The 24,048-nt window shown below is 45.4% G+C and overlaps 1 protein-coding gene across 1 annotated transcript in view; it reads right to left on the reverse strand.

Moving 5' to 3' along the window:
• Nucleotides 1–21,442, reverse strand: part of ALDH1A3 (aldehyde dehydrogenase 1 family member A3) — a 35,561-nt gene extending 14,119 nt beyond the window's left edge. The window contains exons 1-7 of the mRNA XM_037395586.1: nt 21,314–21,442; nt 17,591–17,695; nt 11,607–11,747; nt 9,266–9,395; nt 8,094–8,155; nt 5,208–5,336; nt 2,674–2,787 (exon numbers count right to left, since the gene is read on the reverse strand). Coding sequence (XP_037251483.1) covers nt 2,674–2,787; nt 5,208–5,336; nt 8,094–8,155; nt 9,266–9,395; nt 11,607–11,747; nt 17,591–17,695; nt 21,314–21,412 — 780 coding nt within the window. The 5' untranslated portion in view covers nt 21,413–21,442. The remainder of the gene's footprint in view (nt 1–2,673; nt 2,788–5,207; nt 5,337–8,093; nt 8,156–9,265; nt 9,396–11,606; nt 11,748–17,590; nt 17,696–21,313) is intronic.
• Between the last annotated feature and the right edge of the window lie 2,606 nt (nt 21,443–24,048).

Here is a 24,048-nt window from a genome sequence, read left to right on the forward strand (position 1 = left end):
GTGAGTTTTGCTTTTAAAAATTGGGAATTCAACTTCTTAGAGTTGAGTTCTGTTACCACTCCCATACCAGAAAGCGATATAGAGATTTTGACATTTAAGAGAAAACTACTTCTTTCTGACAGTTTAGGCTGAGCTGCTCCACACACAAGAACAGTTGAGACATGTTTCTTCCAAGGCATTACCTGAGGATATCAACAGACAAACTCTGGCTAGCTCTGCTGTGACACTTTCTGCCCAGGAACCTGCTCTGACCATTTGGTGGAATTTATCTGGCCACCCTCTCCTGAAGGAAAGGATTTACTTTGCTTCCAGAATTTAATCAAAATAATGTCAAATCCCCCCCCCCCCCGAAAATTGTTTCATATCAAATGTTTTCCCCAGATTCTGACTGAATGTGCTATTTCTTTTTTATACTGGTAACACCAAAACAGCAATTTCTCTTTCCATTTTAAAAAATGAAATTCCTCACAAGAAGAGCATAAACCAAACGTCCAAATCATTTAGTAATCTAATTTTGTTAGAAACAGTATGAGTTAAAAATACTTTTTAACTGTGGTCTTATATTTGAATTTCCTTATTTTGTAACTGGTTTTCTTTTATTTTACCTTTGTGCATGGCAATTTTAACTTTATTTCTGCCTAAAAGTACTGTTGCCCTGGAGTTGAGCTGTGAGCAAGGAAAGCATGGGGCAGCTGGCTGGCAGTTACAGGTCTGCACTTCTCACGGTTTGCCTTTGTAAGTTAAGCAAGACTCCCGAACCTAGAAGTACAGATCATCTCTAGTCACTCAGCAGCCTAGTCCTAGAGACAGCAGAAATAAGCGATGCATCATGCTGCAGATACACATAGCTTCACAGGAGGCATTACTACAAGCTAGCTGGCCGAAGAGGAGTAAGTTAATAAACTAAGGGAAAGGAAGAAATCTAGATGGGAAAATACTCGTGGAGTTTAAGAACAGTATTTCCAGGCTGGCACTGAGCCCAAGCTGGGGCTTAAAAAGTCAGTCAAAATATATTTCGAATTAGCTTCACTTCCTGGCTCAGAAACAGTAGCATTATGCTGCAAATACTGCAGAGATGCAGCTGAACTCACAGATGGGTGGAGGGGGAAGAAAACACTTCTAAATTACACATGCATTAGCAAAGAATCTGTCTCCCTTGGTGTTTCCTGCACACCCATGGATTAGGAAGACAAGCACAGCTCTATAGGAGTTTTTTGCCTACAGGCTCCAGCAGCTGAGATTTTCCTTCTGCCCCTAATCCACTGGATACTCCTTTTTCATTAAAAACCCAAACAGATCCATGTGGGCTGGATGAGTCTATAAGCTCTATTGTTTTTCACACAGCCAGCGTCTCATCTGGACTAAAAGTTTATGATCTAGGATTTGGAGAGAAGCATGTAACTGGGTAAACTCCAACTATCAAGAGAGTAAAAGCTCATTGTGAACTTTTACTGTATTGCATTGGTGTTTGTTCCCATGATCCCTATATAGAAACAGAGGCTTAACACACCTCCTCCTATGGGATAAGCAAAGCAGTGAGCATGTATACGAAGCCACTAGATGGTACTGTTGTTAAATGCAGCAGCTTTTGGCTGGTTGGTTAAGAGTTGCCTTTACCGACCAAGAATACTATTCAAGGTAATTTGTCATCATTATACATTTAGATTACACTCTGCAATTATGAGGATAGACATAAGAATTCATGAATTTGGCAAATGCTCAACAAGAACAATGTTAATCAAAGAAATAAAAGAGAAGAGACTATATTTGCCTCAACTGCACCCATTGGTGTCAGCATTTCCATTCTTTGGACATTGCCTGTCTTCAGGGGGTGTGTGTATATGGTAAGAATATATATGTGTGTGTACAGAGCAGCGAGTGGAAAAAATGTTCCTATTTCTAAGCAAGCTTTTGTCTCATAATTTTCAGCAGTGATTACTGGAGACAAATTTGTTTGCATGTCACAACTGTGCTCCATTCCATGGACTAGGCCAAGCCATGTGCTCCCTTCCCCCATGTAGGTACAGAAGATGGCTGTAGGTGTCTGAGAGTGCACTCACTTCCACCGCTCTCGTAAGGAAGGCAGCTGTAGCTATTTACAGGTAAAAACTGAACAGAAGGTGCTTTACTGTGCAGGTCTCAAATGAAGCTCAAATGTTAATCCCATCCACGTCAGCAGAGGAAGTCTCAGGCACAGGGCCATGTTATTATTTAAGTCCTAGTTCCTCAGAGGTAACTAAAGCCGAGGAAGAATTGTTCAGGGCTCTGACTGACATGTTTTCCAGCCGCACATGCTTGCAGGGCAGGACTGGCAGGCAAACTTGCCCAGAAGCTCCAACAGGTCAATGACATGATGTCAAGTCACTGCCAGCCTCCCATGTAGACTGTCTTACCTTATATCAGAGCATCTACTACTTACAGTTCTTACAGAAATGTGGTGGTTTGGCAAAACCCAGTTTAAAAGAGATGTGGGATTGTCACAAACATAAGAACCTGAATTAGACAAGTCCCAAATGCTTCTGAGAAATCTTTTTGCACGGAATATGTTGGAAAATGGTGTTCAGTATACAGAAATCACCAACATTTCATTGGTCCAGTCTTATGTGGATGACAGTTTTAGAAAAGAATGCAAAAAAGGAACAGCAGGTGTTTTATGAGAAATCCATCACCTACCTTCGTTGATCCAGTAAAAGCAATTTTATCAATGCTGTGATGGGTAGAAATAGCAGCTCCAGCTGTGGGGCCGTAGCCTGGCACAATGTTCACCACACCTGGAGGGAAACCCACCTAAAACAGAGGTTAAATACAGCTCTGTAGAGAGAGAGTTTGAGCACTCTGGCGCGGATCTGCACTCTGGAGAGTGCAATTCAGCTCTCAGGAAGCTTGAATTAGTTGCACTATATTCCTTGCAATTAAGAATTGCACATTGCAGACAAGAAGCCCATACCAGATACATCACTGTTTTCCAGACTTTCCAGTAACATGGCTGTGTGCTACCAGCTGGAGCAGATGTGGGTGAAACTAACAGCCATGCTTAAGAAATGCCAAGTTTCAGTAAGAATTCTTGGAGAAGTCCCAGTTTCAAGTCAAAAGAGAGTGAGTCTTTTGGCCAAACTTGGCCCCCAGCTACTGCTGTGCAGCTGGAGCCAAGGGGTAACTGAATGAAAGTTTGTTTTGAACAAAGGTTGACATTTGTGGTTCTTCAGGGGCCAGAGGGATTAAGAAGTCAGTAAAACCTCACTAGATGATGAGGCTAATAAAACAGGAATACAAGAGCAGATGGTAACAGACTTATGCCAGTTTCCACCACATTTACAACCTAGATTAGCCAACTAGTAATTTTGCCAAGAGAGACAAATGGCAAAACTTTAGGTGAAATTCTAGTGTGAGGAGAACTGTGGGACTTACTGGTCTGTTTTTACTTCCTGAAACAAGAGTTTCAAGGATTATGCTCTTTCAGGTTAGCCTTCTCCTACTACTGATTGCACAAGGTTATTTTCCCCACAATTTCTAACAACAGAATTGCAGAATATTAAACGGTCACTTCATTTCTTGTGGCTTTTTAATATAAAATCTCAATAAATGCAGTTGCTCCTTCCTAATACAGAAAAAAATGGAAGCAATTGCTCATATAGTATCTTGCAAAAAATTATCTTCCTAAGATTTTTTTTTCCTATTTTTTCTTTTCATAAATTGAAAAGGCAGTCTGATTTCTTCTATGGATGTGACAATGATAAATGTGAGTTTAATAGACTTTACATCTTGGCTAAAAAGTTTTCAAGAAAATATCGCGTGTCAAACTGTGCAAGTAATGGTGTTTGGAGCCAGCAGCAAAGCCACAAGGAAACAAAAAATTGGTTCAGGTCATCCTGAGCCAAAAAGTTTTTTCTGTTTTTCAGCAAAAAAGAAAGCCCAAATATTTCGGTTGGCCCAATATTATTTCATTGAACCTGACACATAGCTTTGTTGTGTGGTAACATCTCCTGCATCCTTTTAAAGATGGGGAAAAAAAGTTTAACTTTTTCTTCTGAAAAACTGCAAAGAATTTAGATAATTTTGGGTGGACAAAGGAGAATCTTCAAATAAAATTATTGTGCTCTAATTACACTTCTGCCTTGAAGTTCAATTGTAAGAAACAGGTAGCTTAGACTTTCAGGTCAAAAAAAATTAATTTCACCACAACTGAATAGTTCTTTTGGGGGGAATGCTATGTTCGTGTTTGGGGAGCTGTACATCAGAGTGAAAAAAGCGGTGGTGTGGCAGGTCTAACTAGAAGTCATGACTACTGCACCCTATGCTCACTCTTCTTCTGTAATCTTACTAAGTCAATTAACTGTAGGAGATACTTAACTGGTAGTATTTTCGCACTGCCTTTCCTGATGGAGGAGTCCTAAGTGTCAATTATTAACATATCCTTCTATTTTCTCCCAGGCTAAACCAAGAAAATACAAAATCATCATTATCATTTGACTGAGCCTACAAACAGACTTTTCCATCTGAGAGGCAAAAGTGTATCTACAATCCTTTTAGTTTTCCTCACAATCTGTTACACACGTAGCTACAGGAAGCTGATGTGCTGACCAGTGCTGGAAGGTACTGTACACCTCCTGCCAGCTCTGTATGATTAATAGATCTGAGGGCACCTGAGATCGTACCTGACAAGACCTAAACCAACATTTTGAAATCACAGCCTATGATCTTCCCTTTATTTCATTATCAAACTGGTTTTACAGGCCAGGCATAGCTAAATTATTCTGTGAACTACAGAAATTAGGAAGAATGTTCTCCATTGCACTCTGTCTTGGTTGAATTATCATGCCACTTTAAAACGGTACAAACACAACGCTCATGTCTAATCACACCCTGGTTTTGTCCCACTGTCTAATAAAACTGAGCGGTAGTCTTTCCCTCATTTGGGAGGGGGGAAGACAAGGCAGAGGAATAAAAGCACCATTTTTCCTCTGTGCAGCTTCCTAAGAAAGGAAAAAAAAACGTACAGGTTTTGTGATCTTTGCTACCTGCCATCCAACTTCTGACAGTCATGAAGGCCTTTTTAAGAAAAGACTGAAGACAGAGGTTGTTCTCTCTTTCCTCTCTGAGGCTTTAATGTCTTTTAAACCTAAAAACCTACACAGCCAAGTCAAAATACAGTCTTGCTTATGACCTTAGAAGAATAGTATCTAGACAGCATGTTCAGATTGCCTTACCTCCTTGATCAGCGAGCCAATGTACAGCGATGTGAGAGGAGTCTGTTCAGCTGGCTTAATAACCAAAGTGTTTCCACAACACAGTGCTGGTGCCATCTTCCAAACCAGCATTAGTAACGGGAAGTTCCACTGCAAGAAAACAAGGCTGGTGTCAGATCAGCCCAGCACAGTCACCAATTCATTTCCATGCAGCATTTCCCCCACCTTCACACAGCCCAGGGAGAAAGAAGCAACTGGGAGAACAGCCACAAAGAGAAGCATCTGCTTACAATACTGTGTTTGCTTGGCCTATGGAGTATAAATTCCTTGATTTCCCCCTGAGATCCCAAATACTGCTGGCAATCCTCAAGCTAATCCTGTAAGTTGGACAAACCTCTGCATGATGTGACCTCATTCTTTACAGGAGTCTGATCACACTTTGTATCGGATTTTGGCTGTTCACAGAAATAGCATTGGAGGCAGTGTCCCAGTGCTCACTTTTGTACAGTGTCCTTATGTGGAGGAATTATGAGGTGCAACTGCTCATTGGAAAAAAAAAAAAATCATTTTTCTGTGTTAAGTATTGGCTGAGTAGTTTGGAGTTACATAATATAATTTTACATAATATAATTAAATTCCAGGTTTATAACTAGGAAACTTCAGTGTGTTGTTCAGTCATAGAAATCCAGGAGAGGTCTTAGACTCCCTTCAAACTATATATTCCTCTTTTCCAATTAGTTTTCTTATTTGGAATTAGGAACCAGTCCACATCAGTTTCCTCTGTGCTAATCTCTTTCATGGTCATGTGTATTTGTAGATCTTGGAGACTAAGCAAGAAGTGGAAAATCTAGCTCACACTGAATCTCAGAAAGGTCATTTGGCAGCAGAAAGGATTTCTTCATTAAAAATAATTAATGCTGCTTTAGGGATGATGGAAGCAGGCCAACAGTGAGGGGACTTCTCGTCAAGACTCAAGCCAAGGGCCTTCAGCTATCGACAAAGAAGCCAAATATGTTAGGAATCTACAAATTCACACTTACAAATAGATTTGCAGTGGAACTTTTAAAAGATGAATTCTGTTCAAACCCAGCAGCCCTGAGACAAAGCAGAATATAGTCTAATGTGCTATTCTTCAACTTGCCTCTCCCTCCTTCCCAGACCTGTTCCGTTTGAGTGATCTTCTCCAATGGCCGCATCCCATGATTTGCTCATTTGTCTTCTTCTCCTAAGCCTTCTTGAAGGCTTGACTTTGCAGCTTGAGTCATCCACACCTACGCTACTCTTCTACACTTTCAGAGTATGACATAACTCCATTAGGAGCTTTCCATGGCAGAATGGCTGGTGAAAGTAATGGTAAATGACTCCAGGGCTGCCTCATGACATCACCTTGGGATAAAGTTCAGTCATATGCTGCACTTTCTAAGCACTTCCCTTGCTCAGAACATTGGTTTAAATATAGTGAAGCCACAGGAAAGAGGGAGACTGTTAATTGGTCTAGGGAGACATATGCAGGATAGTGACAGAATCTCTTTAAATCAAGTAGGAATATACAAATCCACAGACTGTTGGTGTTAAGAGATCAAACTGGGGAAAAAATTGAAGGGGGTTTGTTCTAAGTAAACTGAAACCAGATGTGGTTTTGTTGACCCAAATCATCCTTTTTACAAACACAGTGTTGAACTTGAATCAAATCTGGTTCTGTTCTATTGTATTTATCACTGATACAGAGTCAACCTGATATGTCAAAAGTCCCACTATGTCCCCTTATAGTGGCCTTCCAAAGCATCCTACGTGTAGGCTTTTAAAGGGATAGCTTCTAAAGCACTGCTGAGTGCCAAAGGTGGCTAAGTGTGACAGGGAGATAACTTTTAATTGGCGATCAGTGTGAAGAAACTGATGTTTTGATCTCAAACCATAAATTCTAGTTGCTCAGAAGCAGTCACATTGTTTGGTCAGCCAGAAAAGCTGTGCAGAAGTCATCAAGCCAAACATTCGATAACTAGTACTGACCATCTCCCACTTTGCCTCAACCTGACATCACTGGATAGACTGTACCATCTTATCACTGGGGATATAAACTCAGTCTTGCTGAAGGAAAATGCAAAATTTCCCCAGATACCTTTCAGAAGTGGTCCAGACCTGGTATTCCCAGGATCCAGCAAATCCAACACCCCACAAACACCTCTTTCAGTCTCTCCTATTACCTTATCCCAAAAGCCAAAATATCCCATGGATTCTTATTGATCCGAGTATCCCAACAGAAAACTTTGGCACAACACCACTTGCCTCATGACCTGTAGGATACCACATTCAAAGCATTTTACAACCAGACAGGAACCAACTATGTCTCTCATGTAGCTGTAAAGTCCTCCTAGCTGTCTGTTTAAACAGAGCAAGCAACACGCACTGAAAATGGAGGTATTCCACAAACTAGCCACACTGTCCCCTCAGCAGAGAATGAGACCTCAAGGAAAAGAAAACTCTATTCAGTGAGATTTAATCACAGAAAGCTCAGAGACCAGTCAGGCGTTATTAATAGCGGATATGATTTAAAACCCAAAACTATGCATCAGAACTAGGCAGCAAAAAGCTAGCACACATAATGACAAGATGGTTGCCCCAGCAGTACAAGAGTCAGAGAGCTCTGACTGGTCTCTGGTGGCTGGTGTCAGCCTTAGAGGAACAGAGCATCTGATTAGGAGACCCACCCTTCCATTGCAGAGGACTTTGTGTTGCCAAGAGCAATTGGCATGGGGGTAAACCAATAAACTACATCAGGCAACTGAAATGGGAGTTCCCTGCAGAACAGCTGTACTTAACTAGGAAGCAAATGGCTGCAGTAAAAGATGGGGTTGTGTACTTCTTCCAGTTCTAAGGGAGATGCAGGGCACCATCACTGCTACTTACTGGAGTTATAGCTCCACAGACACCCATCGGTTCATGCCTGGTGAAACAGACAAAATTTTCATCTGCGAGACAAAAGAAGAAAAGATGACAAAACAGTCAAACCCCTTGCTTCTACAGAAAAAATGTTAAGTCATCTGCAAAATAACAGTTTGGGGACAGGACTAAAACCATATTAGACAAAGAAGCCTATGTCTGTTCATCTTAACTCATGCCTCTGGGGCATCCCAGGCAGATGAAGATCTCTTTGGGACTAGGTCTTGTGTTAGCCCTTGTTAGTCTTGTTAGTTCAGCCCTTCAGAGTCCTTCCTCTGGTGACTAATTTTTGTCTGCAGTGCCTGTCCTTCCTATCGCCTCAATGACCACCCGCAGGAACAAAACAGGCTGATTTTGAAAATACATCATATTGTTCATTGTGCCATATGGATCATCCATTGCCTTAACTTGTTCTCTCTAAACCCATGTTTGAACTTATATAGCTGAGCTAAAGTGTTCTGTCTGTCCCTGCCACAACAGTGCCGTGCAACTGCTCTGGCCCTGCAGTCTAGGAAACATGTTGAAAAACCTCTTTCAAGTGTCAGAAAACTTGACAGGGTCCCTCTAAGCTCAGTGCTCTGGCTCCTGAGAGGAGTTAACATCTCAGACCTTCTCTGTAACAAAAGTTAAAAAAAGCACTACACAATCTCTCTAAACATCTGTAAGCTGGCAATGTTAGGGATGCAGGAATGTCAGCGAGGTGAGAGATAATGGTGAATTCCACATCAACCCTCTTCCACATCCCTGTGGCATCTAAGACAGCACATGCTCTGTTGCCTTCATACAATTCTCCCTAGAAACCGTACTTACACTCTCTGCCATCTTAATTAATGTCAGTGATACTTAATGAATATACTCCCCTGTAACATCAGGCTTTTTCTTTAAGAATTACCCTGAATTTTAAACCAAAAAGGTTTCTCTGTTAAAAAAGCGACAAAAGAGCTCATCCATTATTTTCCAGAGATCTATCCAGGCATTGACATCGTTCTCTCATTAGTGTAGATCTTGAAACCCAGCGCAGGCTGTTTTTGTAGGTTTTCAGAAGCCAACCTTTCCATACATCTTCCCAGCAGGCCTCCCTCCCACTCCCTCAAGCCTGATCCCATCCCAGGTGTGAAACCGGGTCTGAAGGAACTTACCCACTGGGATAGTTCTGCCCTGAATTTTATCAGCCCATCCAGCATAATATCGGAGTGTTTTTATACAACCTTCCAGGTCAATGAAATAAGCCTGCAGAAAAGGTTTTCCTGTATCCATTGTTTCCAGAGTCTGAAATAACAAATTGCATGCGCTGTCAGACAAGTGAATGTTTTCTTCCTTAAAAAAAAAGCTTTTTGAGAAACTTTCTCAACTTTATTTTGCTTTATGCTGCAGACATGGGGTTTTCTTCCCTTTTATTTAAAGAACAAGCTTGTTAACACAAATAAGGTAGAAGGGAGACTAGACCCAGTAACCCCGAGGCATGCACAAGTTGCTTTATTCAGTGACTGCAATGAAAGCACATCTTTTGGAAGCCCCCAGAAGGTGGCTGTGGGTGGGATACAGGGCTGCAGTCTTGGGCACTGGTCAGAAATGACGTGAGTGTTGTGACTTCACTGTAACTGACCCTCTGACAGAGATGTTCTGGATTCCAGATGGTGTCACTGAAATCAGTCAGACCCACTTTCCTTTTATTTGAAAATCTATTTTTTCTACTTCACAGCCCTGAAACCAACTGCTGAAAAGCTTCTTTTATCCACAGGATGATAGAGAACACATTTCTCACAGAGTTCTGGTAAAGTAACCTTTGGGCTCAGATCTGTGCTGAGACGAAGGCAAAGCAGAAGTTGCTTCACTAAAGCTGCACTGATGCTGAGCAGCTCTAAATGAAGTCCAGTCTCAGCCTGTGTCCCTCTCACTGTTCTGGACATTAGTTCAGTGAATGCTTTGTTCTCTACTCAGGTCATTAAATGTGATATTGGTGCAAATAGCCAGCACATCCATAAAGGAAGTACTATCCCTTGGTAGATTGAAACATCTTTGTTTACATATGAAGTCATACCCTGTCATCTTCCACAGACATTAGGGTCCAAACAGCACTCAAACAGACATTCCCCTTGGAATGACTAGGATTGTTATCCACTCTGAATGTCTGCTCGAACAACTGATTTTTTTATAAGTCATTACTTAACATGCAGCCAAGGCAGCTATGGCTTGTTTTCTGCAGTAAAAACAACAATGCCAAACAAGCCCTCCCAGATCAGAAGGACAGCAGAAAGCTTGAAATGAGTGCCCTGGTTGTGGAAAAAGGAGGGTCCTCTGAAGTCATATCAAAAAGCGAGCAGAAAATGAACAGGGTGTATTCACACACACAAATATGTATTTCTTCCCTTTTAGTTGCTGGATAGAACTGCCTTCCGACCTGGATTTTTTCAGTTTGTCTTGCTGAAACTGGAAGCTGTCACATGGTTAAGAGACACTGTGTTAGAGAGAGTGATCCAGCTCAAAACAGTCGTGCAAGTACAGGCTCCTAACATACAGGGGATATGCTTAAGTCCCACTGACCTCAGTGGGACATTAACTCAGGAACTTACACATCAAACAGCACCAAATGTCATTCCCCTGAAGATAATCAGAGCCTAAGTACAGTGTTGAACTGGTGAGTGCTCAGATCCAAGACCTTAGGTATGAACAGACAGCAGCTTTAAAGTTGAGATGCTAGGATCTGTGGGCACAATTTGGAAAGATGTACAAGGCCCATAGAGCCTAAAGGCTTCTACCAACTGCAGCATATTTTAGCTCAGGTCCTACTCCCCTTTTCTGCACCAGAAGGACTCCTTCAGGACAGGATGGGGAATCATCAGCAAAAGCTCATCAGTGTAGAAGTCCAAGTTAACACAGCTTCTTGGTTATGAAGAGATTTTCCTGAGCCAGTACATTCAGTAGGGAAAGAAACAGTTCCCACTTACATACATTTTAAACTTTGGATGACATCCAGCAAGAGAAAAATTCTCTTTCCAGACCCCCATTTTAGGGGAAGCAATTTGCACAGAAGTTGAACAGGCCTTGCATTTTTGTAATAAAGGATCAAGTCAGTTGTGGTGGTTCGTGGGGGTTTTTGTTTCATTGTTTGGTTTGGTTTTGTTTGTTGTGGGGGTTTTTTGTTTGTTTTTTTTAAGAGAAGAGGTAGGACAGTTATGAACATTGATGGCTGATAAATTTTCAAAGCAATAAACTAAGAAAATGTTTAAGTAATCACTTCAATAACTAGCTGAAGTTTTGGAGAAGTCAACTATATAGAAGAACAGCCAGCCTTCTAAGACTCCCTAAAATCATCCTGCAGAAAGAGGAAGGCAAGCCATGACTCCTGCATACTCTTCTGCCCTTCAAAAAGGGAGAGAAAAGAAAAGCATTAGGTAGGTACGGATACAGCAAAATCAGAGGGATGGAGCCAAGTTACCAGCCAGCTGTCGCCAGTTTATCACTGCTCACAGTACTTACTGCCAAGATGACTCTGTCTCGCTCGAGAAGATCAGCCAGCTTGTGAAGGAGTCTTCCTCTGCTTAGGGCATCCATCTGTCTCCACGGAGACCCCCTCTGGAATGCTGCCTTTGCTGCTTCCACTGCATTATCCACATCAGGCTGGAACAGCCACATACACAAGAAAACTTTAGGTTACAGGGAAGGAGGTGGACAATGGCACAGAAACCCCACCAGGCTGCTTCCTAGATGATGCTGTGGTGGCTAAAACCACGTTGTCTGACAAAACCACTTCCATTTTGCTCCCGGATTTGGACCCAAGCCTGCAATACATTTCTGATTTGGCCCAGGCTCAAAAATCTTGAGGTCAGAGTAGCAATAGGGTCTTTCAAAGGTAATTTTATGCAACTGGTTTGCTTATAAAATAATCTAGAATCACATTCCTGTCAATACAGAATGTAAGTGACACAGGGGGAGGATGGAGAAACAAGATCCCAATTCTGCTCCCATTACAGCTTCTCTAAGCATGGCAGGCTATTGGCCTGCACAAATCATCCTCCTCTAAACAAGTGTGGGAAGGAAAGCCCCCCATGAAAAGAGATCACGGTCTTAGCCAAGGGAACAATCACAGATCAGATCTCACCATTCAGTCCCACTGGAACCCATGCCAGTAACAGTTAACACGCTGAGGAAGCCCCCTTAGATCCTAGATCACACTGCCAGAACATTTCTACCAGATTGGAAGGGGGTTGTCGTTCAGTGCTGTAACAAAGGTATTTCACCTACACAGACTGTGCCCCTCTCCCTTTGTCTCCCAGCTGTTTTACTGTGCTCTGGACCAAATCTAACTCTGCTTACCCAAGTTACTAATGCTCAGGTGGGCAGCAAATTCCTTCTTCCCACACTGACACCGCCAGAGAAGCTTCATGCATTGCTCTGGCTACAGTATGCCCTCGACTCCTCCCTTCCCCCCACAAACATTGATTTAAAAAAAAAGTGAAGCCAAGGGCAACCTCCCGACAGAATGAAATCAATGGGAACACTGCCATCAACATCCATGAGGCCAAGACTGTACCCCAAGCATACATAAAGCATACTTTGCCCTGGCTTTCAACAGAATCCTGCTGTATGTAATGTCTGGCACAGCCCACGCCTCACTTCAGCTGATGGAGAGCTTGTACCTCGCCACAATATGTGGCTCAGGGGGGTTGGAAAAGAGGGAGGGTTTCAGGCCTTTATCAGTCCTCATAGCACTTCACCAGTTGCTCTCACTTATGTCTTATCTCAAGTCTTGTCTTAATACAGTGAAAAAGTACACCTCTGCACTGATCCAACAAGGTCTGGCCACTCTCTCCTCATGGGGAAGTGTGTGGTTGTCAAACAAGAAAAATGTTATTGTGAGGCATGTCACTTTCCCACAGCAGAAGTTCATGGACAACACAGCAAGTCATCACCCATGGAAGTGGCACCTTACACTAAATTCAGCACCTTTTCTTTACAAGAAGAGTACACAGCTTTAAAATAGTCTGACCTATACTGCTGGGAAAAGAAATCCACCCTCTTAGAAGGACACTGATGGGGGAAACCATGGAGGAGATCTGTGCTCCAGTCAAGCAAGGGTGCTGGCAAGACAGAGGTGGCAAGCAGCCACAGCACAAAGGCAGGCATGTCCTGCCTGGGGCCCATCACCCACAGGCAGAACAGGCCTTCAGAACGGTTCACTTCAGTTGAGTTCATCCAGATTCAAACTGGCACACCACAAAAGCCAGAAGGCGCTACCAGCCACCGCACACTTAGGTACTCCCCATCCTGCCTGCTGGAATGAAGGCTAAAGCTGCAAAAAGGCAATATTTTATGTGACAAAGCAGACAAAGAAACACAGGAAGTGTGTTGGGTTTAAACAAGTCTTCCCTTAGCAGCAGTTAATTAGCTTCTGTGACTAGGCTGGAAGAACTAAGGTGCAGAGCATTGGGTCTGCAGTGGCACAGGCCACAGCACCGCATGCCCTTGGTACTGAGGGACTTTCCACTGCCCTGGCACTCACAGAACAAGGATGAGATTGGCTCTGTGGGCAGAGGACTTCAGTGCATGCCCAGATTTTTCCCACCATCTAAATATGGGAGCACCTGAGCCCTGCAGATACTAGTTGTCTTCATTCTCGCATGTGCTGGCTACACAAAGCAGCCTGGAGACTGCAGTCACTATCACACAACCAAAAAGGCTTTCCCAGAACAGCCTCAGGGGTAACACCACCAAGTGAGATCTTGTGAGTCTGCACAGCCTCAATAGGCCTGAGAGACCAGCAAAAACAAGGAAATTCTTCAGAAAGGTTGAAATGCCATTCTTAATCCATCCTGTTATGACTAGGCATTAGGGGAGTCTGAATGGCATGTTCATTGCAGGCATGTTGCAATAGGTAGGCACAAGGCGTGACAAAGACTTGTAACTGTCAAGGTGCCAGGGACACACTGTGGTACACAAACAACAAGGAGGAGTTCTGTGCATTCGGGTGCTCAGTTCTGATCTATACAGAGTTACTGAGCATTATACAAAAAAACTCCACTAAGAGAATATTAAGACTGCGAAGTCAAGCATCACAGCGTTGGGAAATGCCTGCAAACTGTCATACCCACCTTGGATGTTTGCATTATGATACAACCCCCAGTTACACAACTGCATATCATCTTCCCCTGAACAAACTCACACCGTTCTTTGTTCTAAGCTACCTCCTCCACCTGAAGTCCTGCTCATTGCTGCTCCATTTCTTTCCTGCCCCTTTTTCCTCTCTCCTGCCTCCACAGCAGGCTGCTGAGCATGGTGGAGACCATCACCTCACTGGGTCTGTGAGTAGAGAAAATGCCTGCAAAAGCGCCTTGCTCTGTTTCAGGCTCAGTGTGCACAACACTAATTCAGTTTGGCCAGTAAGGAGACATGCCAGGGATAGAGCACACTCACTGGAAATTGTCTTTCTTCTATTGAGGTACTAACTTTTTCCAAAAGACTCCACTATGCATGTCTTTGGAAAGGCACATTTCTGGCATAGGGCATAAGCATGCCAAGTTTCTTAATTAGAAGAGGTTCCCTGACCTGCTCCCTCCCCTGCAAACAATCTACACATTGTGTTGCTCTAACTTCTAAGCCTAAGTTGAAAACAGTACAAACAGCAACTTAGAAGCCCAAAGTGCCTTTATTGAGGGCATTGCAAGTTTGCTGTAGGGAACAATATTCCTGCAGCCTCTTACCTCAGCCTGCCACTGCAATCTGAGGAGGGCAGGATGACTGTGGACAAAACCCTCTTACAACCCTTCGAAGATCCACACGGGAGAGAACTGCTTAATGATCATGACAGATGCTCCATGGCATCAAGTCTGCTTAACAGTCACAGCTGTAGACCTGCTCCCCATGCTCTGTGGCAGCCAGCTGAGCTGGGCGCTCGAGTCCTTTCCCCCCTTGTTAACATGGTGCTAGAAGAAAAGAGCTTGTCTTCGAGTGCTATTGACAGCCCCAGAGAAATGACAGTGGCACAAGTATTTTTGCCTTCACATGGTAACACGAAGACAGGGTGGAAGTTCTGGGGCTAGAAGTCTAATGACGTTATTCCTTCTCTGTTACCAACCTAGCAAACACTTTGCCACTAAGCCATTATTTGGGAGGCAGAAAGACTCCAAGCCTCCTGTGGAAGCATTTGCCATTTTCTTTTTGGTGCTTCTTTTTCCACACAAGACTTTCCTTTATCCCCCAACTACCCCATTAAGGTAAATTCTATAACTAAAGAAAAACCAACAAAACCTCATAAAGCATTGGCCAAGTTTCAGCACTAAACTAAAATTGCAGTCTCTGAGATATCAGCTGCCAAATTCCCACCCCTCACGTGCAGCCTAAGCAAAACACACTCTGCACAGCCAGGGAGGGGCAGGTTTCTGTTCAGGGCTAGAGAAGTGGAGTCCTGCTCCCAGCCTGCACAGAATGGAGAGCCAACCTTGGCACAGCACAGCTGAAGCCAGAGCCAGTACCAGGAACTGCCACCCCTGCATGGTACTGACCAGCACAACCAAGTACGGTGGCACGATGCTGGAAAGCACCACCAAACACAACTCACTGCTTTCAGCAGTAACTCTAACAGGCTGGAGTTACAGACCTAGGAGGGGATGTTCAATCAGGGCAAAAAGAAGTCTCAGGGGACTCAGTTTGCCACAGGACAGTGGGACATGGTCAAGTGTCACCAGTAGCCAGTTTGGGATGCTTCTCACCCATGACTCTGCTTTCTAACTAATCCAGATCCAGGTCTAACACCACTCAGTCTCTTCCAAAAACCTACTTAGAGAAAAAAAAATTATTTTTAAAGTGTGATGTAGAAGGGTGGAAGAAGCTTTCAGCACCCCAAGGTGGAGATAACTTATATTCTTGCCTGCAATTATTCTATGCACCAAGGAGTCAGCCACCTATGCTGAGTATCCACGGGCAGAGGGCTCCACTTACTAGCCCCAAGGAGAGGTGTACAGTGAATCTCCCACAGCTGCAAGTTATCCTTGAATTCAGGCAGGGACAAGTCTCAAGAAGGCAAGCTGCAGAACCGGCCTTTTAGTTCTGCATAACAATTTTCTTTAACCAAGCCATTAAGAAGCTGGCTTGAGATACTCACATAATACTCTGTAATGCTTGAGGAGACACTTAGCTCGGGAACAATAACATCATCATTTCTGCCTAGTAATATACGGTTGCATCAGAGTTAGCTTCAACTCTGCTGTTTACATGCCACTGCAATTAAACACAGTTGTGTCCTGCCCAGTTAGTATAAAGAAGTTACATATTACATTGTTTGGTTCTGCCTCAATCTGCAATTGTCCCATGCAGATCCCCCATGGCCGTATGTCTCAGAGGCTGCTTTGGTGCCATACAAAAAGAATGGCTACCTTATTATTTTCGTGCAGGCTGGAGACTTGCATTGCAAAGCAAGCTTGCTCCCATCTCCAGAAGAGTCAGGCTCTACACTTTACACAGTATAATACCAGAAAACACATTGCCCCTAGTATCAATCCTGCCAGGAAAGGATGCTCAAGGCAGCTACCTGGTTGGAAACCAGGCACTCTGCCTCAGAACTGTTAGACAGGTTTAGATACCCAGAAAAAGACACCACAGTACAAGCAGAAATGCCCACACCACTCATCACTTACTGCCCACATCAATGAACAGCCAAAGCCCTGGTACAGCAGGGAAGCTGTGAATCACCTTCCCATGACATACCGCAAAAAGCTGGCTCTTGGGCCAGCCCTCTCCCATAGATCAGGCCAAGTTGGCCCATATGCGATGGGCTGTTTTGGATGAAGTGTCACATCTGATTGTTTTTCACCTCAGACTGTTACCAAATCCAAGCAGTTACATCCCAGGCTAATTTACAGCACACCAGGGCCAGGGACTACTAAAGCTCTTGAGAGATACTGGTTTGGTTTTAACTGTGAGTTACCACATTTGTGCAGGAGGCCAGAACCCACGATACCAGTTGGAAAAGCAACACCACACCTCTAGCAGAAAGTGGGCAGTGTTTGTATGACTGAGCTTGAATTCCCCCAAGCACTCTGGTCATTTGTTGATTGTGTTTAAAAATAAGAGTGAGTTTCTGCCTCCAACAGGCTGCCAGGTCACCATGTATAAACCACTCCCAACACAAGGCCCGGGTTCTGTCAGGGATGTGCATACACCATCATTGCTATTTCTCAGACCAGCTGCTTTCTTCCAGTCTATAACACAAGAATGAGGCTAAATCTCATTTCTCTGATAGTGTTCAGCAGGCAGTTCCTACCAGGGAAAGGAACTCTGCAGAGCTGGACAGGATTGATCCCACCCACCCTGGGTAATACTTGAGCAGCACATCCAGTGTCCCAGACCTCCAGCTCAGTCTGGCCAGATGTACATTGTCATTAAGACAGCTTTTCCTCTGTGTGCTTCCCTACAAAAGGGAGTCCCTCGGAAACTGTCTTTTGCACTGCCTTTCCAACAATATTTACCTTGTCTCCTTCTTCAACATCACAAATTTTCTCCAGCGTTGAAGGGTTGTAGGTAGGGAACTTCTTTCCACTTGTAGACTCATGCCATTCATTGTTAATAAATATCTGAAGAGAGAGGAAGGAGAGTGGGATAGGGAGGAGAACGAATAAAAAACAATGTAGACAATGCAAAAAACCCACAAGTACTCCTCAAAGGTCCAAGGCTCTTCAATTTCCATTGATGGCAGAGTCAGGCATGTTCAGTTTCTCTCCCAGGGAGACTGTTTTGCGATACAGACAGCATTTATCCAAACTAGAACCTCAGCCAGAGAACAGATGAAAAAACCTTCGTGCACCCAGTTAGTTTTGAGCAAGAGAAGACAGAGGATGGGGCCCACACAGTATAACACCATAACTTGGCAATGAGAAACAGACAGTTTTTGAAATACATCTCCATGGGAACAGCAAGCAGATACCGAGAGAAGCTCGTATGGTTCAGGCAAAAGGAGCCCCTTGTTACACGCTACAAATGAGATGTCAGTGTACAGTGTTACTTGGTTGTTTGTATCTGGTCCTGGGCTACTTCCACAACTTGCCCCCTGCATCCCCACCCCCCATCAGAGGCGGGTAAATACTGGCTCAGTTCTACCCCATCATGCCTTGTCACAGGCTAGATCAAGCCTCCCACGTCACTTGGAGTCATCTGTGACAAGATTTAAGTGTTTCAAAATATTGCATTTCCAGAGCAAGAACAAACAGTCCCAGTGTTGCGTAACTGAAAATGCATTAAATACTAGAGTGTTGTTACTCACTGTAAACAGAACATGAATACCTATACACAATTAATTGATTCAACATGCATCTTATCCACACTGTGATCTAACTTGGCAGTGTTATATTTTATAAATATACTTTAAGTAAGATTAGATGAAGTAATCTTTATTAGTAGCCTGTTAGTGGCTGTAAGCTAGTACTTTTACTTGGAAGTCATCCACATTTGCAATCTTGTTTATGAGTCTCTACACACCACCAGGAGATTAATGTTGCATCCCTTACATTTGGAATTCCCACTGCTTTGGGTCATAGTTTTCTTTCCTTGGGCAGCTTTTTTTTTTTTTTTTTCCACACACACACACACACACCCCCAATGAGTTTCTCCTTACTATTTCTGCAAAAATCATTCAAGTTGTGACTGGTGTAGAAGCTGAACTTTTGGACCCACCTGTTGCAGACAAGCAGAGAAAAATAAAATTTTGCCAAAAACAATTCCAAGTGAAGCCACAAGGAAAGATACAGTGTTAGAAATATTAACTAATTTGACACTAATGCTCCTAAACTACCACCATGATCCAAATGTTGCATTTTAACATTTACACATTTTAACTTCAGTTTTCCTTTGTTTCACTGACGAAAAGTCACATTATAAGTGTGGGAGATAGGGCAGGTACTGCAACATTATAGAATTGGGTATATGCTCACAAACTAAGGATTGGGGAAGGATGCAGCTTTTCCTCCACATTCAACCTTAATTCTATGTGAAAGGGTTGGGACAGGAAAGCGACGTTTCTGTAAGAAGCAGTAAAACACAAGAGTGACAGGATCAGGCTGTTTTAAATGCAACATACACGCTGGCATCATTCTGGGAATCACACAACATAGCCTGAGTCTTTGGTGCCAGGAGTTGAAATTGAACAGAATAGCATATTAGCCGTTCATACTTCATACCCAGGATTTGAGACACAAAGTTGTGGACAGATAACTTCCATCACACAATCCATGACAAGCATTAAGCTGCTCTTATGAGTAAGATCTTTGTTGAGAATTTTTCCTCTCCCCCAGCCCCATGAGTCGCAGAACCGAAAATAAAAATCTCCACTAAGCAAAGTGTGCCATCAGCTGTAAACATCTGGTGAAACTCAGGGCTTTTAGAAAACCCCTCACAGTTTTATGAAAACTGACTGCTGCTCATTACTTTCTCAGATGCACTGGAAGCATCAGATCAAATGTCCAACTCACACTTTTAATTAACATTGGTTTCCCCTTTTAAGAGAGTACCTTGATACGTTTAGTGCACAGAATCTCCAGCAAAACTCTGGAGACTAAAAACTGTGTGTTTTAAAACATACATGGCTGCAGGATCAGCTCCCTAAGGAGTATTTAAAAGTGTTCACAACAATAAAAATAACAAAAACCAGAACATTTGGATGTTTAAGAATAACTGTAACGGCCGTGTCCATTTTGGATGCAGGAGAGAGCTGTTTGTGCAGCATTACACCATTCTGTAGTCAGCAGCTGCAGATCCAATTTGCTGCTAAATGACAAGTTTATCTTACAAAGAAAGAGTAGATAAATTTGGGATGTTAAAAATTAATCTCATCCAGTGATTACCACTAATTGCTAATCTGTTTCAGTCTTCAGATGCATAATTCAAGTCAACACCTCACTGGATAAGATATTGCTGTTTACTCCTTCTCACCACAAGAAATAAAACTAAGTTCTGCTATCTTTTATTTCATACAGAAACGTAACAGCAATTAATATGCTCATTGAGCCCCTCCAGCTCTTTTAGTCCAGCCACATAATTCAAGTTACGGCAGTCAAGGCTGCGGAGCAGCGTAACCAGCCGGAATATTTTCCCCACTGCGCAGGACAGTGGGGTCAGGCTGTTGTGGAACAAAAAGCGACTCTGCTATCACAGAGCCACAGCTGCGTTAGGGAGCAGGGATTTCTGCAGTAGTGCTCAGCTCTGCACCAGCGCCAGCCTCACCTCTGAGCGACCGAGCTATTGAGCTCAGGAGCCTTAAGTTAAATCCAAAAGATCAGAAGCGACTGCTGAAAGGGAAGCTCGATGGAGAGGTGCGGGTTTGTGTGAGCTTGCTGCCCGAGTCCTCATCCCGCGGGGAGGCCACGGAAGAGTTCTGTTGGGACAGCAAGCCACCACCAAGATGTGTGCTAACAGCACTCCTCTTCAGGAGCTGCAGGGTGGCCCCAGGCCCACCACAGAGCCCTTTCACAAGGCCCAGTCCCGCAGGACACTGGCCCCCCTCCATGCTGCCATCACCCACCCGACCCAAGCCCACCCTAGTGCTGCCCCTCTCCAAGCAGGGCCCCATCCACCAGAGAGACGGGAGCTTCACACCAGGTCAAGGACAGCTGAACACAACCCAGGCAGGCAGCTTCCTCACAGATAAACCCCTTCTTGCCTCTGCCCAAGCTCACCCCATCCAAATCCGATTTTGCTGAGAGCTAATGTGATGCTAGAAGCATTTACCGGGTGGGCGTGCAAGAGCAGCACAGGGCTCTCGGGAAGATGGCCGTCACGGAGGGGACAGCCCAGCGTGACGCCATGGCCCTCACACGGCTGGCCTGCCACCGGTGGGCCCCAGGCCTGCCACACAGCCAGGGAGAAGTGCCACTGGGCAGCACCACAAGTGTGGTGGGTTGTTGGGTTTTTTTTTCTCCTTAAAAAAAAAAAAAGTTGGTTTCCTGGGCCTTAGGGATTGGAGCAACAGCAGCTCCCACAGAAATGCCACAGTCACCTGCTTGCTCCTATCACTCAACTGCACTTACACCCCCATAAGCTTACTGTCTAGGGCAGCAGGAAGAACAAAAAATAATAAATAAAGCAAGGGAGAAAATTCTATATTACAAAGAAAAAAAAAATACCTCACCACCAGCCTGACTCTACCAAGCATAGGCGATGCCGCGGCAAAGCCCGCTGCCCGCCTTCCCCCGCCAGCTCACCTTGGTGTACTTCACCTCCAGGCTCCGCAGGGGCCGCGGCAGCGGCGGCACCTTCCTGTCAGGCTGCCCGTTCTCCACGGCGCCGTTGAGGGCGGCCATGGCCGCGCCGTCGAGCCTGCGCCGCCCTCTACCGCTGACAGCCCGCCGCACCGCCTTAAGAGCGGCGCGCGCCGGGCGCCGCCGCCCGCCCCCATTGGCCCCCGCCTCGCCCCGCCCCCGCCCTCGCCCCGCCCCCTCGCGCGGCCGCGGCCCTCAGGTAACGGGCGGCGCCGCCCCGCCGAGGCTCCGCGCCTGCCGCCGGGGCGGGGGGCGCCCGCGGGCCGCGCCGGCCGGCTCGGGGCTCCGCGGGGCTCCCGGCCGCCTCGAGGGGCTCCCGGCAGGGCTGCGCCGGCCGCCGCGGGGCTCCTGGCCACCTCGGAGCTGCCTCGGGGGGCTCCCGGCAGCACTGTGCCAGCTGCCTCAGGGCTACCTCACAGCTCCCCACTGCCTCAGAGGGCTCCCCACAGGGCCACACAGGCCACCTCGGGGCCGCCGCAGGGCTCCTGGCCACCTCGGGGCTGCCTCAGGGCTCCTGGCCAGCTCAGGGCTCCCAGCAGGGCCACACCGGCCACCTCGGGGCTGCCTCAGGGCTCCCAGCCACCTCAGGGCTACCTCAGGGCTCCTGGCCAGCTCAGGACTCCCAGCAGGGCCACGCTGGCCACTTCAGGGCTGCCTCACGGCTCCCCACTGCCTCGAGGAGCTCCCCACAGGGCTATGCCGGCCACCTCGGGGCCACCGCAGGGATGCTTCAGGGCTCCTGGCCAGCTCGGGGCTTCTAGCAGGGCTGTGCTAGCCAGCTCGGGGCTGCCTCAGGGCTCCTGGCCACGTCGGGGCCGCCTCAGAGCTACCTCAGGGCTCCTGGCCACCTCAGGGCTACCTCAGGGCTCCTGGCCACCTTGGGGCTGTCTCAGGGCTCCCTGCAGGCCCGAGGCAGGGGCAGACCCGCAGACCCCTCTGCTCGGAGGCAGCCATCAGTCGGGCCCTCTCCCCGGTTGAGGATGGTGAAGGAAGGGGCCGCGCCACAGCCAGGTGGGCTGAGGGGCACATAGCAGCCCCCCCAGCTTCTTCCAAGGGGTGGCATCAGAGTGGGTGTGGGAGGATGTGCCCTCTGCTGCCTTCTGCCTCTCCGTCCCACCAAAACCCACCCAGAAGTCAGTCACCAGAGGATGCTTGCATGGGTCTCCACGGGAATGCCTCTACTCTTCCCAGGCGTGGTGCCAGAAGCAGACTATCTGGAAGGCTCTCCCCTCACTTGTCATGGTACACCATCTACCTCCAGCGACAAGGGCCTTTTTCTGCTGTTCCTGGTGCCCTGATTTCCTTGCCCCAACCTGCTACACCCTGTCCTTCCCTCAGTGCCCCTGCAGAGCCTTCCAGGGCTGATCAGGGAGAGAAGGAAGAAGCATTACATCAAATGTCTGATGTATAGCTAACAGCAACTCTTCCACATCCAGGATGCATACACGAGTCTAGGACCGACTTGAGCACCTCAGTCTGACTATCCCTGTCACAGGACTTCGGCTGTAACTTCCTACAATGTTAACCAACATACTTGCATCCCACACGGGCAACCTCCAGCACGGTGCTCGTAGTAGCATACTCGGAACATCGAGAAAGATGCTGTCTTTCAAGAAGTCCTAAAGGATATGGAACATGTCTAAAGTGACAGATCTAGGCTCTGCGCCTGAACAAGTTCATTATGTATTGCTTAACTTCATTCTGAATAAAATATGTGTAAGCCTTTGCAGGCTGGGGGCCAGGATGCTAGGAGCACCCTTACACCCACACACACATGGAAGATAATACAACATATTTTCCATATAACAAGTGGCAAGATGCCAGAAGTTATCTTACAAAATGTTTCACAGAATCTGTAATCCCCAGCAATAGTCAGCACTTTGCCGTTAGAATGCATAAAAGTACTCAGTGCTTCCAAAGGCAGATAGCCTGTGATATAGCGGCGTAAGAGTTAGCGCTGATTCAGAAGGGAAAGTACCACTGATTAATCAAACCCTGCTTCTCGCAGCTTGCAGGATATTCCTGGAGGTCCTCTGCCCAGGTGAAAACCTGCCTGATGGTGCTTGGTTCCTGAGAGCTGCCAATAGCACAAAGGAAGATTTACACACACACACACACACTGAATCAATTTCTATTGAACTGCCAGTACTAAAGGACTCATCCTGCCTAGCGGTTACGAGATAAAATTTTCTCTTTAGATAGGAAGGTGCTTCAGTTATAAATAACTTGGGTGAATATCCTTGAATGCAATGGCGGAATCAAATGAGCATTCTCAGAAATTAAAGGGATTCATTACAAAAGCAGAAATGTTTATTTCTAAGCTATCCAGTCCCTATTTCCTGAAAAAGCTACAAAAGCATCAAAACTAGAAGAATCTTTTAACCAAGCCCAAACACACTCCTGGTCCCAATAAAGACAACTTTGGATCCAAGTTATCCTTAGATGTCATCAACGAAGCAATCAGGTGACTGATAGGATGTGCAAGTTGAAGTCTGAGGCAGAAGACATTTCTGTCTGTTAGCTCTGGAAAAGACATGGCCACTGATCCATTTTAGGGCCAGTGGCATGGGCTGGCAACAGAACTTTCTTGGGCCTCTAGTAATTTGCCATTTCTGTTTTTCGCAGAACGTATCACAACACTCTAGGTGATAACTTGATAGTTCAAATATCAGGGAGTG

This window comes from Falco rusticolus, chromosome 7 (genome assembly GCF_015220075.1).
Source record: "Falco rusticolus isolate bFalRus1 chromosome 7, bFalRus1.pri, whole genome shotgun sequence".
NCBI classification, from domain to species: Eukaryota; Metazoa; Chordata; class Aves; order Falconiformes; family Falconidae; genus Falco; species Falco rusticolus.